Source organism: Podarcis bocagei, assembly GCF_964188305.1.
Source record: "Podarcis bocagei genome assembly, chromosome: Z".
NCBI lineage: Eukaryota > Metazoa > Chordata > Lepidosauria > Squamata > Lacertidae > Podarcis > Podarcis bocagei.
In genome coordinates, this window is record NC_138140.1 from 52,433,019 (window position 1) to 52,450,434 (window position 17,416).

General features: G+C 47.0%; 1 protein-coding gene across 1 annotated transcript in view; it reads right to left on the reverse strand.

Moving 5' to 3' along the window:
- The window catches only part of GPC4 (glypican 4), a 113,553-nt gene that overhangs the window by 43,244 nt on the left and 52,893 nt on the right, over nt 1–17,416 (reverse strand). The window contains exon 2 of the mRNA XM_081180471.1: nt 10,310–10,468. Coding sequence (XP_081036597.1) covers nt 10,310–10,468 — 159 coding nt within the window. The remainder of the gene's footprint in view (nt 1–10,309; nt 10,469–17,416) is intronic.

Consider the following 17,416-nt stretch of genomic DNA (forward strand, 5'->3'; position numbering starts at 1 on the left):
GTCTGTTTCTCTGAAATAGATTGTATCCCCCCATTATTACATTCCAATCGTGGGACTTATCCCACCAGGTTTCAGTGATGCCTATTATGTCATATTTAGTTTGCTGTACCAAGAGCTCAAGCTCATCTTGTTTATTTCCCATGCTTTGCGCATTAGTGTACAGACATTGAAGTCCATTAATCATTCCCCCGTGTCTCTTATTTAAGGATTTTTTCCTCCCACCAGTAGGTCCGCGTGCTGTTTGCTCCATTTGGTCTATGACATTTGGATGATCATCTTCATTAATTGATAGACTCCTACCTTCAGGAGCACTGTCTCCCTCCCCCACATTAGTCAGTTTAAAGCCCTCCTGATGAGGTTTCTGAGATTTTTGGCAAAAACATTCCTCCCAACCGTTGTGAGGTGCAGCCCATCACTTGCCAGAAGTCCATCTTCAAGAAACTGCAGTCCGTGATCTAAGAATCCAAACCGTTCCTGTTTACACCATTTGCGAAGCCAGCTGTTCACTTCCACTATTTTCCCCTCTCTCCCTGGGCCACGTCGTTCAACTGGGAGGACAGACGAGATGACAATTTGTGCATTTAGTTGCTTCAATTTCCTGCCGAAGATGGTCTTCCATGAAGACGGTTTTAACAGTGAGTTCATAAGTGACTGTGGAGGCCAATTCTGGATCCACACGTCCTTCCACAGTGGGGACATTGGTTTCTGGGCAGGAGTTGATCATGGTGTGGATTTGCCAAGCGTACCTTCCTCCTAACACATTTCTCCCTTGCATCCTGAGTTCAAGTGTCTTCAAAGCCCATGACATCTTTGGTAAAGGCTATTCTCCAATTGGAGCGCTCATAGGCCAGTGTTTCCCAGTTGTCAATGTTTATACTACTTTTTTTTTAAAAAAAGATTTGCATTGAGACAGTCTTTAAACCTCTTCTGTTGGCCACCAGCATTACGCTTTCCATTTTTAAGTTTGGGCTGGTCCACGTGAATTCTACTTTCTAATTTACCCCACTTCTTCTTCTTCTTCTTCCTCCTCCTCTTCTTCTTCTTCTTCTTCTTCTTCTTCTTCTTCTTCTTCTTCTACTACTACTACTACTATTTTTAAATGGTCCATACACCTCCCTCTCCCCAAGCACTAGAAAGTCCCAAGAAAGGGCTGCAGCATGTACACAGAGGGTTGACATACACTTACAGAATCTGGAGCCAAGGAGAGAAAAGGCAACGGAGAAAACGCAAAAGCTTTCAGAGCTGTTTGACTTTGCAAAACATGTGTTAGCACTTATGCACACAGGAAGAGAGTTCATTCACACAGCGTGAAGAAACTTAAACCTAAGATGTTACACCCTGTATTGGGGGAGCAGCCTGCGGCATGGAGGGAAGAGAGTAACCCTTTAAAGAGCCAAGAAAAAGGCAGAATTCCTTTTGCTGCTGTTGTTGTTATTATAGAAAAGATACCCAGTGGAATTCACATCATGAATGACAAGGACCTGGGGCAACAAGACTAGAGCCTTTAAACATCAGCCTTTGCCAAGCTGGTGCCTTGCACATATTTTTGCGCTACAGCTCCCATCAGATGCTGTGGAAGCTCCTGATGGGAGCTGTAGTCAAAAACATCTGGAGGGCACCAAGTTGGCGAAGGGTGTTTTTTGGCTTTGGTTTTTAAAGCAGGGGCCTCTTGAGAGAACATGAATTTCTCCATTGCTGGTGGATCTCATAACTGTCCTGTTTGTTTCACATATAACACTCTTAAATGTTTCCATATTTGTCTAGGGATGTGGGCGTGGGTGTGTGGGTGTGTAAATTCTCATAGCTACTTTCAGCTACTAGGGTGATCTTCTGAGGACCATGAAGATGGTGGAATGCAGCTGTCTACCACCCTCAGGCCTCCTGGTCCCTCTCCCAAAGGACTTTTTCTCTTGCAGTCCCGTATCCTTAGAACTGCCTCCTGGATCACCTCTACGATGCCACCTCTCATTCTTCCCCCACCCCACCCACCCCACCCCACCCCACCAGCTTTCCACGAAGCCTTTGGAAAAGTCTCCACACCTTACAACAGGGAGAGCTGTAGACCAACCTGGTTCCCTCAGATGTTGCTGGGCAACCAGTGTGACCAAAGGTAACATGATGGTGGGGGTGGGGATTTCCTTAACAGCTGGACAATGCTCAGTTGGTCATCCCTGCCTGCAATGATCAAGCCCAAGTGCATTTTACAAAAGTAAAGGCTGCCTGGCTACACCATACATTTAAAGCACTGAGTCCACTTAAAACAGTCAGGGCTTCCCCCAAAGGATCCTGGGGGCTGCACTCTACTGACTTGCTGGGAGACCCCATCTCCCTCAGAGAGCTACAATTCCCAGAGTTCCCTGGGAAGAGGGGTGAATTGTTAAACCACTCTGGGAATTGTAGCTCTGGGAAGGGAACAAGGGCTCTTCTTTTGGGTTCTAGCCAGCCAGCCATGCCCCACTTCCAAGTTACTCCATTCCATCCTCCTCTTTCCATCTTTCTTTTTCAGCTGACACTTGTGGCTACTGAGCATGCTCAGTCCTCATTCTGCTATTTTCTCTGTGGAGTGGAGAGTTGCCCCCTTAGGATTTTTAAAAGGGGTTTAACTCTCAAGGTTCTCCCTCTTATGTGCAGGTGAGGCTCTCTTGGCTCCATTTTTATCAACAGGTACCACCTGAGCTTACTATTGGAAGGAGTGAGGACAGTAGTCTAAGTTATGGGGTGGGGCCTCTGTAACGAAACCCCAAAATTGCACCCCAGACTCTCTCCAATTACAGTGGTATCTCTGGTTACGTACTTAATTCGTTCCGGAGGCCTGTTCTTAACCTGAAACTGTTCTTAACCTGAAGACCACTTTAGCTAATGGGGCCTCCTCCTGCTGCTGCTGCTGCCACACGATTTCTGTTCTCATCCTGAAGCAAAGTTCTTAACCCGAGGTACTATTTCTGGGTTAGCGGAGTCTGTAACCTGAAGCGTATGTAACCCGAGGTGCCACTGTATAGCAAAATCACGGCTTCTACTCCAGCCTTCTGGAAACAGCTTGGTGTGGGGTGGGTGTCCGAAAATGGATAGGAAAAGGGTCTAGGCCTCCCCTATCAAAGGACCTGTTGCTTGCCCACTGTCTCTATTTGCTCTGCCAGTGGTCGTTCTTCTTAACATTATTTGAATTCTGCAACATCCTTTGGTGCTGAATTTTCATGGTTATTTTTCAGCTACCTGGGCACCTTATTGAAAGGAATGAGAGAAACAAATGCTTTTAATAAATAAAGCATGTGGTGCTGGTGAGGGGAACCAGGCAGCATTGAAGTCGGAAATGATGCTAAATTTTAAACAATGAACAAGTAGTGTCAGGCTGGCTTATATCAATTAAGAACTAAAAGCACAAAGCACATCATCGTGGCTCTCCTGTGGGCACAACACAGATGGCTTTATGCACAGGATTAAGAGGGAACCAGAAACTAACTGAAGAGGGCTACAATTCCTTCCACCCACCTTTCCTCACCTGATTTTAAGCACTGCCACTTCGCCAGTAGTTCATAGAATCATAGAATCATAGAATCATAGAGTTGGAAGAGACCACAAGGCCCATCGAGTCCAACCCCCTGCCAAGCAGGAAACACCATCAGAGTTCCATCTGAGCTAGCAAGGCAGCAGTTAAAGAAGGAGCAAAAAGGGTTTTCGTGTGTGTGTGTGTGTGTGTGTGTGTGTGTGTGTTTCTTTGTGGCTGATTAGCTGTTCTCCCTGTGCAAAGGTCAGAGGGGGCAGGGTTTGATCCATCTTTTAGACTTAGGGGAGCTAGTCTCAAACGTTTGTTGGGGGAGACCTAGGTTTTTTTGTGGGGGTTATTTGTCCTGTCTTCACGCTTTTTATGATGGAGGACCGCTGTAGCCACCCCCAACGACACGTTCTCAAGATGGAGGGGGAGGGAACAGCTGCAGTCGCCTGCGGTTCCTGCGCAATGTTTGCCATCTTGCCAAAGGTTGCAGGCAGCTTTACCTGCAGCAATTGCATGTTGATTGCCCTCTTACAAGACAAAGTCCTGCAACTGGAGGAACGTGTAGCTACGCTCGAAAGAATTAAAGAGCTGGAGCTCTTCTTGGAAGCAACAGAGCACACCATCTCCACCAAGGAGGAGACAGGAGACTCCCCTGAGACGGAGGCTAGTTCACCAACACAGGAGCCAGATATATGGAGAAACATGACTCAAAGAAGTAGGAGGCCCAGGGTTCGCTCTGATTGTTTAGAAATACACAATCGCTTTGAGGTCCTCTCCCCTAGCATGGAAGACGAAGAGCAGACTCCATTTGAGGATCTCTCCCTCATTACAGTCGATCAGGTATATGAAGACGAGCAGCAAAGTCAGTCCTCAGGGAATGTGCAGGCGACCTTGGAACGGACAGCTCACGGAAGAACCCCGACCAAACCTAAGAGGAGGCGTGCAGTGGTGATAGGGGATTCCCTACTGAGGGGAACAGAAGCAGTGATCTGTGGGCCTGACAAGATGTCTCGGGAAGTGTGCTGTCTCCCCGGGGCTAAGATCCAAGATGTAACTGAACTACTGCAAGGAATCATAAAACCCACTGACAAATACCCCTTCCTCTTGGTTCATGTGGGAACCAATGACACTGCAAGCAATAGCCTCCAGAAGATCAAAAGAGACTACGAGGCTCTCGGCAGGAAATTGAAGCAACTAAATGCACAAATTGTCATCTCATCTGTCCTCCCAGTTAAACGATGAGGCCCAGGGAGAGAGGGAAAAATAGTGGAAGTGAACAGCTGGCTTCGCAAATGGTGTAAACAGGAACGGTTTGGATTCTTAGATCACGGACTGCAGTTTCTTGAAGATGGACTTCTGGCAAGCGATGGGCTGCACCTCACAACAGTTGGGAGAAATGTTTTTGCCAAAAATCTCAGAAACCTCATCAGGAGGGCTTTGCAGACAACTTTATTGTCTAGAAAGTGGGAGAAGCAACAAGAGGAACAGCCATTTTAGATCTGGTCCTAACCAATGTTGATGACCTGGTTAGTGGGGTAGAAGTGGAAGGATCATTAGGCGCGAGTGATCATGCTCTTCTGAAGTTTACTATACAGCAGAAAGGAGCAGCCAAGCATACTAGGACAATTTCTTGACTTTAAGAAAGCCGACTTCATAAAACTTAGGGAAGTGCTGGGTGAGATCCCATGGACAGTAATACTAAAAGGAAAGGGAGTTCATGATGGCTGGGAGTTTGTTAAGAGGGAGATAGTAAAAGCACAACGTCAGGCAATACCAATGAGACGGAAACATGGAAGGTGCCTAAAGAATCCAGGGTGGCTATCTAAAGAACTTTTAACTGAGTTAAGATTAAAAAGGGATGTGTACAAAAAATGGAAAAGTGGGGAAACCACCAAAGAGGAATTCAAACAAATAGCCAGCACGTGTAGACACAAAGTCAGAAAAGCTAAAGCACAGAATGAACTCAGGCTTGCTAGAGAGGGTAAAAGCAACAAAAAAGGCTTTTATGGGTGTAGTGGTTGGGAGTTACTCGTGCGTAATCCTGCTCCGTTTGAGCATCGGATTGCCTGGTTAAACCCTCCGGACTACGCAGCCCATATTTGCGTGGCTGCCCTTAGTCACTCGTAGAATCTGACTGTGGGCGTTTCTTAAAGCGTTGCCAACATATGAGTTGTTTGACGCCCAATCGTTTCCGCCTCTCACTGCGCGGGAGTCTCCTGCGCAGGGTGGGCGTGGGCAGCGGGGTGCTTGGGCTCTCCTCGCTAACTTCCAATGAAGAGTCCTGGAGCCCCTGCACCTCCCTGTCCCGTTGCTCTCCTGGATCCCTGGTGTTACACTCATTCTCTTCCCCTTCTTCCCGGCTAAGTCTCCCTCTAGCGCTCGGACCTTCCCCTGCAGAATCAGAGACCCTCTCCTTCTCCCGTGCCTCTGATGGCAGTTCCCTGACAATGGGTATGTTCGTAGCAAAAGGAAGAACAAAGAAACAGTGGGGTCACTCAGAGGAGAAGATGGTGAAATGCAAACAGGGGACACAGAAAGGGCTGAACTCCTCAATGCCTTCTTTGCCTCAGTCTTCTCCGATAAAGAAAACAATGCCCGACCTGAAGAATTTGGAGCAAATGATTCAGCAAAGGAAACACAGCCCAGAATAACTAAGGAGATAGTACAAGAATACTTGGCTAGTTTAGATGTATTCAAGTCTCCAGGGCCAGATGAACTGCATCCAAGAGTATTAAAAGAACTGGCAGATGTGATCTCAGAACCACTGGCAGTCATCTTTGAGAATTCCTGGAGAACAGGCAAAGTCCCGGCAGACTGGAGGAGGGCAAATGTTGTCCCTATTTTCAAAAAGGGGAAAAGAGACGACCCAAATAATTACCGCCCAGTCAGTCTGACATCAATACCAGGGAAGATTCTGGAGCAGATCATTAAGCAAACAGTCTGTGAGCACCTAGAAAGGAATGCTGTGATCACCAATAGTCAGCATGGATTTCTGAAAAATAAGTCATGTCAGACTAACCTGATCTCATTTTTTGACAGAATTACAAGCCTGGTAGATGAAGGGAATGCAGTGGATGTAGCCTACCTTAATTTCAGCAAGGCATTTGACAAGGTGCCCCATGATATTCTTGCAAAGAAGCTGGTAAAATGCGGTCTTGACTATGCTACCACTCAGTGGATTAGTAACTGGCTGACTGACCAAACCCAAAGGGTGCTCATCAATGGTTCCTCTTCATCCTGGAGAAGAGTGACTAGTGGGGTGCCACAGGGTTCTGTCTTGGGCCCGGTCTTATTCAACATCTTTATCAACGACTTGGATGATGGACTCAAGGGCATCCTGATCAAATTTGCAGATGACACCAAACTGGGAGGGGTGGCTAACACCCCAGAGGACAGGATCACACTTCAAAATGACCTTGACAGATTAGAGAACTGGGCAAAAACAAACAAGATGAATTTTAACAGGGAGAAATGTAAAGTATTGCACTTGGGCAAAAAAAATGAGAGGCACAAATACAAGATGGGTGACACCTGGCTTGAGAGCAGTACATGTGAAAAGAATCTAGGAGTCTTGGTTGACCACAAACTTGACATGAGCCAACAGTGTGACGCGGCATCTAAAAAAGCCAATGCAATTCTGGGCCTCATCAATAGGAGTATAGCATCTAGATCAAGGGAAGTAATAGTGCCACTGTATTCTGCTCTGGTCAGACCTCACCTGGAGTACTGTGTCCAGTTCTGGGCAACACAGTTCAAGAAGGACACTGACAAACTGGAACGTGTCCAGAGGAGGGCAACCAAAATGGTCAAAGACCTGGAAACGATGCCTTATGAGGAACGGCTAAAGGAGCTGGGCATGTTTAGCCTGGAGAAGAGGAGGTTAAGGGGTGATATGATAGCCATGTTCAAATATATAAAAGGATGTCACATAGAGGAGGGAGAAAGGTTGTTTTCTGCTGCTCCAGAGAAGCGAACACGGAGCAATGGATCCAAACTACAAGAAAGAAGATTCCACCTAAACATTAGGAAGAACTTCCTGACAGTAAGAGCTGTTCGACAGTGGAATTTGCTGCCAAGGAGTGTGGTGGAGTCTCCTACTTTGGAGGTCTTTAAGCAGAGGCTTGACAACCATATGTCAGGAGTGCTCTGATGGTGTTTCCTGCTTGGCAGGGGGTTGGACTCGATGGCCCTTGTGGTCTCTTCCAACTCTATGATTCTATGATTCTATGCCCCCCACCAGTTGGATGGCATGCACGGCATTTCCCTGATTTATCCTCATGACAACCTTGTGAGGATGACTAAGACTGAAAGATGGTGGCAGGGTGAAGGTCACCCAGTGACAATTTCATTTGAATCAGTGGTCTGACACACTAAGCACTACATCACACTGACTCTCTCGAAAGACCCCACCGCAGCTTTCACCAACCTGGGGCCCCTTACAGATGTTTTAGACCCACCAGGCCCAGCCAGCACAGTCAATTTGAGCTACAACTCCTACAAGCCCCAACAAGTGTTGCCTGAAATCTGCTTTGTCTCTAGCACACTCATTCAACTTAAACCTTCCCAACACCTCCTGCATTCCATTTTGAGGCTGGTACAGTGAAGGTCTTGGGTATTTCCCATCATACCCAGCATCTCCTTCCCTTCCTCTTACTGTTTTGCTAAACATCCATCCCGATTTAAAAACAAAACAAAACTCTGGATGACAACTTGTGGCTTCTTAGTTGGCCCTAACAAACATATACTTTGCAGCATTAAAACTTCATGTGAAATAATTTTAGTAGCTGATGATGATCACAGACATTCCCTCAATGGATAAGGGAAGGATGTTACAGCGGCATTAAATCTGGGAAGGAAAGCAAATGTGGGTTGGTAAGGACAGAATGCCAAACCATGGCTTCTGCTCGTTCATCATTTAGATGCCACATTATGATCCTGTGTTCTAGACACAGACTGGGGAGCAGTTGTGGCACGTGTGAAGCTGCCTCATATGAGTCAGACCATTGGGTCCATGCCAAGCTCAATACCACCAGCACTTACTGGCAGCATCTCTCTAGGATTCCAGGCAGGGGGCACCCCCCAGCCCTACCTGGAGATGCTGGGGGCTGAGTCTGGGACCTTCTGCATGCCTTCTAGATGTTTTCTACCTCTGAGGTACTCCCAACATTCATCATAGCTGCAGGGGTGGCTGCCAAGAAATGGCTTCTGCTTCTCATCCAGGAAGACATCAGGGTTGGCATGTCCTGTGGCCCACTCACCCTCCCTACTCCACAAAAAGGAAGTGTTTAATTAAGAAACATGTTTAGTGACACAGACTGTGCGGTGCTTGGGGGGCTGCAAAAAACCAACGTTTGGAGCCAGCTGTAGAAGAACCTAAGACAAGCTCTGCTGGAGGAGACCAACATCCTGCCCTCACAGTGGCCAACCACGTGCCTGTGGGAAGCCAGCAAGCAGGACCCCTGAGCCCAAGAGCAGCTCTCTCCCTCCCTCCCTGCGGTTTCTGGCAACTGGTATCCAGGAGCATTACTGTTTTCAACCATGGAGGCAGAGCGTTCTTCGTCATGGCTAGTAGCCATCAATAGTCCTCTCTTCCAAGAAACTTTTCTGTTGGCAAGCAATAGAATTGCAACCAAGAGGTATGTAAATCTTGGAGTGGGTGGGGGGATAAGACAAATCTAGCATTTTCTGTCACTCAACGTGGGTATTTTCTGCCCTGTGAACTAGGCCAGAGATCTGCACTTTCAGGTAAGCAAGGTACAATCCTCAGGTGCATTTTTAAAAAGTGGGGAAGATTCATAATCTCAAGCAGCTTCCTGTCTGTTCACTGTGAAGTTTAAGGAGTTGCAAGACCCCTACAGCCTGTGGCAACCAGAAGCTGCACATTTAGGAGCTGCGCAGTGAAGGTAAAACTCCTTATCACCATGTATCGGCCCCTCCAAGGGCAAAAGCAAGGAGGGGGCTAGAGAAGTTACAACTGCATTTCACATCCACTCTGTGCCCAATCCTGCTAACTGGATTCTGCATGAGGGTGTTAAAGCAAGACTCAATGTTGAGGAGGTGTTCATTAGAGCTACAAGTAAGCAGTAAGGTCTAAAAAGAGTTTGGGTGGACTCTTGCGAATCATGCCCATCTGGGAACAGCAAAAGAAAATGCAAGTGCCCTGCTTTATTACAGAGTTTGCTGTTCATGAATCAAATTGGAAAGACAGATGCACACCCCTTGTGGGTAACTAAAGAGATGCAATCAGCAAATATTTCTATCAAACTGGTTTGCAAAATAAGCAGCCCTCTGAACTTGTCGTACCAAAGTCTTGAGTCATTCAAGCACAACTTTGGAAAGGAGAGAGTTGTAGAAAAAACAAACAAAAATAATGACAAAGCACAACAAAACCTTGTCTATCTAAACCAACCTGGTGCCCTCCGGTTGCTGATGGGCTGGTGGGAATTGTAATCTAAAACACGCAGGATTTGAGCACTAGAGCATTCTCCTCTCCTGTGGCTTCCAGCAACTGGTGGTCAGAAGCATTTAGTAGCCATCAAGAGACCTCTCCTCCTCCCTGAATTTGTCTAATCCTCTTTCAAAGTCATCTGGGTTGATGCCATCACTACCTCCAGTGGGAGAGAGTCCCATGGTTTCACTATGTGCTGCATAAAGACCAACTCAGAGATGTTTGGGACTGAACCTGGTACCTTCTGCTGATGCGCTAGTCTATCACTTCCCACCAGGCTAACAAAGGTTGGCATAAACAAAGTCCATAAATATATTGCAGCACTTCTCATCTGGGCTAGCTAAGGGCAACGCAGGGGTAGGACTCACCATCAAACTTTTTGTACCGGGAACTGAAGGTTGCTTGCAAGTTATTACTAAGTTCCACCACAGCATTTCGGAAGTCCTGTTTGCTCTGCTGGCTGTATTTTTCTTCCATCTCTTGAGAGCAGCATGTGTAGCCTTGAGGGCAGACTTTCAAGTGATCACCTGGAAACACAAAGGTGAGAAAGCTTTACACACGAGTACATCAATCTATGACAATCATGGGGGGTGGGGCAGGGCGGAGGCTGAGCTTGCTGCTGCGGCAGCAGCTGTGTGCAGATACACAGAAAGGTGGCAATTGCTCTGGATAAAAAGCACTAATGCGGAACGGACAGGAACCTCACAACCATTTAAGGAACACCCAGCTGTTTAATCCAGTAAGTATTGGAATCAGTAATAGCAGGTAGCAGTCTTATGGGATATGCGTGTTGGTGCGTGTGCATGTACTTTAGATGTGTGCATTACTTCAGTTGTGAAGCACAGAGTTCACATAGCACTTCCCACCTCCTTGCTGATGCCTCCAAGAGCGCAGATCTCCCTCCCCCAAGAGGTGTGCCTGCCATCATCTCTTTGCAGCAGCCTTTGCCAAACTGGTACCCTTCCAGAAATTTTCAACTACAACTCCCATCAGTGCCAGCTGGCATAGCCAATAGTATTACGGGATGTGGCGGGTGGCTGATGAAGACACACCTCTGTCTCCTGACCTTTGAAAACCGAAGAACTTGTTTTTGTACCCTACCTGTAATATGTTGTGTGAAATTATTGCTTTCGAGCTATGGGTAGGGTTGTTGCTGTACACTTTTTAAAACTGCATTACATTTTTGTATGCTGCAATTTGCCCTGTGGCCTAGTGAAGGTTGAGTAAGACATGCTGTGGTTGTTATTATTCTCCATTATGAAGAAGAGCAGAAATGGTTTGCAAGGTTGGGTTCGGTGATACAGCAGGTGATTCAAGAAAGCATGGGAAGACTGCCAAGTGAAAGAGACTTCTGCAGACAAGGCACCTGTTGTCCCAACTGACGGACTGGTTCGTGCCCTTGGTGCTGAAACCTCAGTCCTTCCTTCCTTCCTGGAAACTCACTGGGATTTCCAACTCAAAATATTATCCTCTTCTCTCAACCACCAGCTTGTATCATCCTCCTTCATGGTTTATGACTTCCTTTAGAATCAGCTATAAAAAGAACCCAGGGCTAATCCAATTTCACACTAGACTTGTGTTCTCCTTATCAAGGGTATTAGGGTCCCTCTTATCATTGCTAATTAACAAGCATTTCCAGAATGGAAGCCCTGTTAGTCCAGTATTTGGGAGAAAGGACAGTGCAGAGTCCCAGAGCATCTTAAACGGGACTAACAACTTTATTCTACCATCAACTTACGACGGGCTTTGTCAGATGCATGACATTAACTGGAAAAAATGGTGGATGCGTAAGAATACAGATTTAATGAAATGCACAGGAAATACTGCAATCAGGTTCTGCTTGAGGGCTGCCCTTTCGGGCATTCAGTAAGCCACTGTGAGACCATGATGCTGGATTACATGGGGCAATGGCCTGATCCTGTAAGCTCTTGATATGCTCTTATGAAACAGAAAAGATAGCTATAGATCCTTTGTCACCCTCTTCAGGGGTCATATAAAGAAAACTTAAGATTCAGTCATATTATGGGCTAGGGATGCGGGTGGTGCTGTGGGTTAAACCACAGAGCCTAGGACTTGCCGATCAGAAGGTCAGCGGTTTGAATCCCCGCAAGGGGGTGAGCTCCCGTTGCTCGGTCCCTGCTCCTGCCAACCTAGCAGTTCAAAAGCACGTCAAAGTGCAAGTAGATAAATAGGTACTGCTCCAGCGGGAAGGTAAACGGCGTTTCCGTGCACTGCTCTGGTTCGCCAGAAGCAGCTTAGTCATGTTGGCCACACGACCCGGAAGCTGTACGCCGGCTCCCTCGCCCAATAAAGCGAGATGAGCGCTGCAACCCCAGAGTCGGCCTCGACTTGACCTAATCTTTACCTCTACCTTTACTCGAATAGACTTGAATTCTAAAAATCAAGCTATGCGAAAGGAAGGTAGGGGAGGGGCTAAGAAGGGATTGATATGAACAAACACAACTACACATGATTACTTTTCCCTTCTGTTGGACGAGAAGTAATGCATTTGGATTTGGAAGTGACAATATGTTTTGTTGGCATGGAAATCAATGGTATTTAGCACCTCAAATAGCAGAATTATTATTACTTTCAAATTTATAATTAATAGTGGTGGTTGGTAGAATGAACTCTGCACCTGCTGGTAGCAGTGGAAGTGGAATGTGGTTACAGCCAGTTTGCACAAGAGCCCATGAACAAGCCTCCTTGATGTAGGAAGCTTCTGGGTGGCATTAGCAGCTTCTCAGTTCTTAGCAACTACACCCACCTGTGGAGAGCCCCCTTCCATCTCTCTCGGCCACTTACCATATTTTTCACCCTATAGGACACACTTTTTCCCCTCCAAAAATGAAGGGGAAATCTGGGTGTGTCCTATGGGGTGAATGCAGGCTTTCACTGAAGCTTGGAGAGCGAGAGGGGTCAGTGCGCACCGACCCCTCTCGCTCTCCAGGCTTCAGGAAGATATCCGCAGCCTAGGCAGCCCTGCGGAAGTTCCCACAGGGCTGTCTAGGCTGCAGATAGTAGCCTGCTTCCCAGAGCGCCGGGCACGCTGAAAGCAGAGCGCCCGGCGCTTCGGGAACACATCCGCAACCTAGGCAGCCCTGCAGGATGTCCCACAGGGATGTCTAGGCTGCAAATAGCAGCCTGCCGCCCGGCGGGGCACCCTGAAGCAGAGCCCCCCGCGCGCCGCACAGACATCCAGAGTGTGGGGAGCCCTGCAGGAGTTCCCAGCGTGCGGGGCACCATGAAGCAGAGCGCCCCTCGCGCCGGGCAGACATCAGCCAGCCCCACAAGCTCGGGGGACAGCAGGGAGGTGCAGCGCCGCCATCCCGCTGTTCCTCGACCTGGTTCAGTTTCCCCGACCTGCTTTGGGGGGGGGAAATAAAGGGATTTTTTTCCCTTTATTCCCCCCCCCAAAAAAAAACCTAGGTGCGTCGTATGGGACGGAGCGTCCTATGGGACGAAAAATACGGTACTCCAGCACCACATCTTTGTGGTAGTGTGCTGCAAATTCTCCTGAGCTGATGAAAGGGGGGGGGGACACTCTCTCGCTGTCTGTATCAATTTGGGAGCTCACCCCATCATGGGGATTCGAACCGCCGACCTTCTGATCGATGAGTCCTAGGATCTGTGGTTTAACCCACAGCGCCACCTGCGTCCCTATTCTATTCGAGTAGGGACCCCTATTTTCCTTTCTGTAACTTTGTACTTGTGCACTCTGATTGTGCTGTATGCAATGAATCAAATATGTTCTGTAAAGGGATGTAAACAAATATAAAATATAAAATAAATATTGTAGTATTAAATTATAGTAGAAATAAGGTAGCCTTGCAAATAAGTTGTTAGTCTGCAAATATTCCCACTAACCAGACAATCAAAGCTTCACTAAGTCAGTCAGTGCAAGAGAGGGTCCAAGCAAAGAAGTGCCTGAATTCACCAACCACTACCACCAACACCAAAGTGGAACATCCATTGCAGCAACTATCATTCCAATTCAGAAGGCAATTTCCCAGATCTAAACTGAGCATGCTGCCCTAGGATTCTACTCAGGGTTACAGATTTAGGACTTCTGACCCAATTTCTACTGCTCCAACAAGCCCCAGGTGTATAAACTAGGGGTGACCAGCATGGTGTCTTTCATGACTTCCCTTGCTGCCCATGAAACCTCTGAGCCCACCTCACTCACTGTCTCCTTGGCCATGAAGTAGTGAGGATGGTTAACTTCTCCCCGCCACACACACACACACACACACACACACACACACACACACTTGTAAAGTACATAGAGCTGATGGAGGAAGCTAGAAGAGTGGCTCACTTTTCCACTTGACCTTTCAGCCCCATTGCTTTTTCAAAACCCATATTAATTCTACTGGATCCAACTTTTACCCAGATCCCTTAGAAAAGCAAAGTGAGTGAGTGAGTGTGTGTGTGTGTGTGTGTGTGTCTCCCCGCTTTCTTTCAGTCTAAATGGGAAGGGGACAAGAGAGACATAATTGGGGAGAGGGCATGCTCACAGCACTCGTTCAAAACTCCAGCTGTGCCCACATGCTTAAAAAACTTGGTAACCCCTGAGATGAACTTTCACGAATCATTCCAGGCACATGTGTGGGTCTGAAAGAAAAAGGGAGCGAATCTGCTTCTAGTTTACAAGAGTTTCTCTTTCTGGGAGCAAATACTTAACTCACCACAGGCAGGTAGCTAAGGAGCTGTTTACAAGAGTGAGGACATGCAACACACTTCTCAATGCCATGCTCATTGGGGGCTGGCTGTAATTAGATGGAGCAGGGAAGAAAACCAGCCTTATGGGATGGTCACAAGGTATTCTGAGCACACAAAAGTTCAATTTAGAGGGGGAGACGTTCTTTGGGCAGCTTTCACAACAAAAGCCTCACCCAGTATGCTCCAATGGCCTACAATGTGGAACCAGACCCTTGCCAAATTTTGCCAAGTGGCTAAGAAACTGGCCCTCTGGATGAGTTCAGTGCCCAGGTGCTGGGGGGAGACTATTTTCAGCAAGCCTTTTGTTGCCTGTGTCCTCAGCTGCTGGCTGGTCACCTGGGTCTAAAGAATATATGGTTCCCTTCCATGCAACAAGCTCCTCGCCACAAAAAGAAGAAATTCTAATTATTTCTGTGGCATGCACTTAAAATACCCTATACAACCAAAGGCTGTCTGGATTTCAATTTCCACCTCCACCCCTCTTTCCCCCCCACTTTGCTTACTGACAGCTTAGGGCCTGTGGATTTACTACAGAGAGAACACCAGACACTTTTTTTTTTAAAGGAGGAAAAGAATGAGAAAGATTTATGCCCCTCTCTGTACAAGCCAAGGAGCCAAAAGGCACATTAGGAAACTGAATTCTGTTCTGGAAGGGGTGAGGGAGAGAGAGAGAGACCTTGCCTTCCCATTCATTCATTCCCAAATTTCCCTCTACAAATACTTGTTTTACAACCCCAGGGTCCAGTCCTGCAAATGCAGCTGCCATATGAACGACTTAAATAAAATAGCTGCTGCTAGATGGAGCCAGTCCACATCAAAGTGGATGGACACAGACACCCACCCACACCCACAAAGAAAATGCTATATCAAGTCATCATGCAACACTTAAATCTCAGTAGAGTCTGGTCCTCAACCAAGAGTTGGGGCTGCCATGTACTTTATAGTGAAAGAACAGCCTGACTGATGGATCAGGCCAGTGGCCCATCTAGTTCAGCATCCTGTTCTCCTGGTGACCAACCAGATGCCCCAATGAGAAGCTCACAAGCAGGATTGGAGCGCAAGAGCAGCCCTCTCCCCTCCTGCAGCTTCCAACATCTGGCGTTCAGAAGCAATACTGCCTCCATAGATGCAGTGGAATAGCCATCATGGTTAGTTGCCAAGGATATTCTCATCTTCCATGAATCTGTCCAATCCTCTTTTAAAACCATCCAAGTCGGTGCCCATCACTGCCTCCTGGAGGAACAAGTTCCATACTTTAACTGTGCTGGACTTTCTGTTTCTCTGTCCTGAATCTTTTAACATTCAGCTACTCTACTCCCTCTACTTCCATGCTATGGTGAGATATGCAAATGTTATGCAAATATGTCCCTTTTCGTGTTTGTAATGCATGTCCTATTTTATTGCAATGCATAGCAGGCCCCCCAAAACACGAGGGCATCAGAAGAGCCTGTCTGCTGGCTCAGGCCAAAGACCCATCATAGCGCAGCATCCTGTGCTCCTGGTGACCAACCCCAATGTGAAGCCTGCAAGCAACAGCCCCCCCAACAATGGAGGTAAGACACGGCCATCATGGTTAGCAGCTCCATAAATTTGTTTCAGTCCCTTATAAAGCAGTCCAAATTGGTTTGCATCACTATATCTTATGGTAGTGAGTCAACTTTTGAGTCCCATTGATTCCAAGGGGGACGAGGTCTGGATCCAACCCTTACAGGACAATCCTGCGTACCACTGTTATTGTACTCAGCGGGGCTTTCGGGCAAGGGAGGGTGCTCAGGTTTGCAGCTCCTAAAGGTATCAAAAGCTTCTCATTTTTAAATTATTGTTTTTGTTCTTAAAAACAAAAGAAATACCCAGAAATACCCTTATTATTATAAGGAAAAACATAGAAAAAGAAGGAAGACAAGAGAAGGACACCCACTGCTGTTAGCTCAGTCAACAAAGCATGAGATTCTTAGTCTCAGGATTGTGGGTTCAAGGTCCATACTGGGCAAAAGATTCCTGCATTGCAGGGGGCTGGACTAGATGACCCTCAGGGTCTCTTCAAACTCTACTGTTCTATGATCCTGTTATTCTGTGATATGTATGGGTGTGACCATTATCAGAGGTCTAGCTTGGCAAAGCAGGGTCAGTGAAGGATGTGGCCAGCGGAGAGGGTTTGGTGTGGAAACAATCCCCACGGGCCAGGGAGAGACAGTCTGAGGTCTACATCTGGCCCTTGGGCCAGAGGTTCCCACCCCCTGACCCATTTAGCCAGAGATGCCTAGGGCCTCCTCCACAGCACAACAGGATTTGCATCTCTCAAGATTTTGCAATCCAAACTGCATTTGCTCGCTACCTTTTCTAACAGCAAGATTTGTAAGACTTTTCTCTTGTATTATTTTTTTTAAAAAATCCTGCCTTCTTTAGGTATGAGAGTGGCAAGGACACCAATGCAGACACCTCCCCGCAAAAAAAAAAAGACTGAGAAGTATCATTCAACCACCTCTCCAATGTCTGAAACATCAACATATCGCCCACAAACCACTTTCAAGTTTATCTTTCGAGCCAGAAGGCCCAGAAATTTCCTGTTTTTTTTAAAAAAGGAACACAAAGACACCCATGACTACATTCTGCTCCTGCAAAATCGTGACATACACCAAACTTGGCTTATAAAAACTACCCAGCTCTTCTCTTTACTTTTCTCTAGAATAAAGCAACTGTCACTGTGAACACAGAGGATTTTATTCTATTCAATGAAGACAGAGTACTTGTTT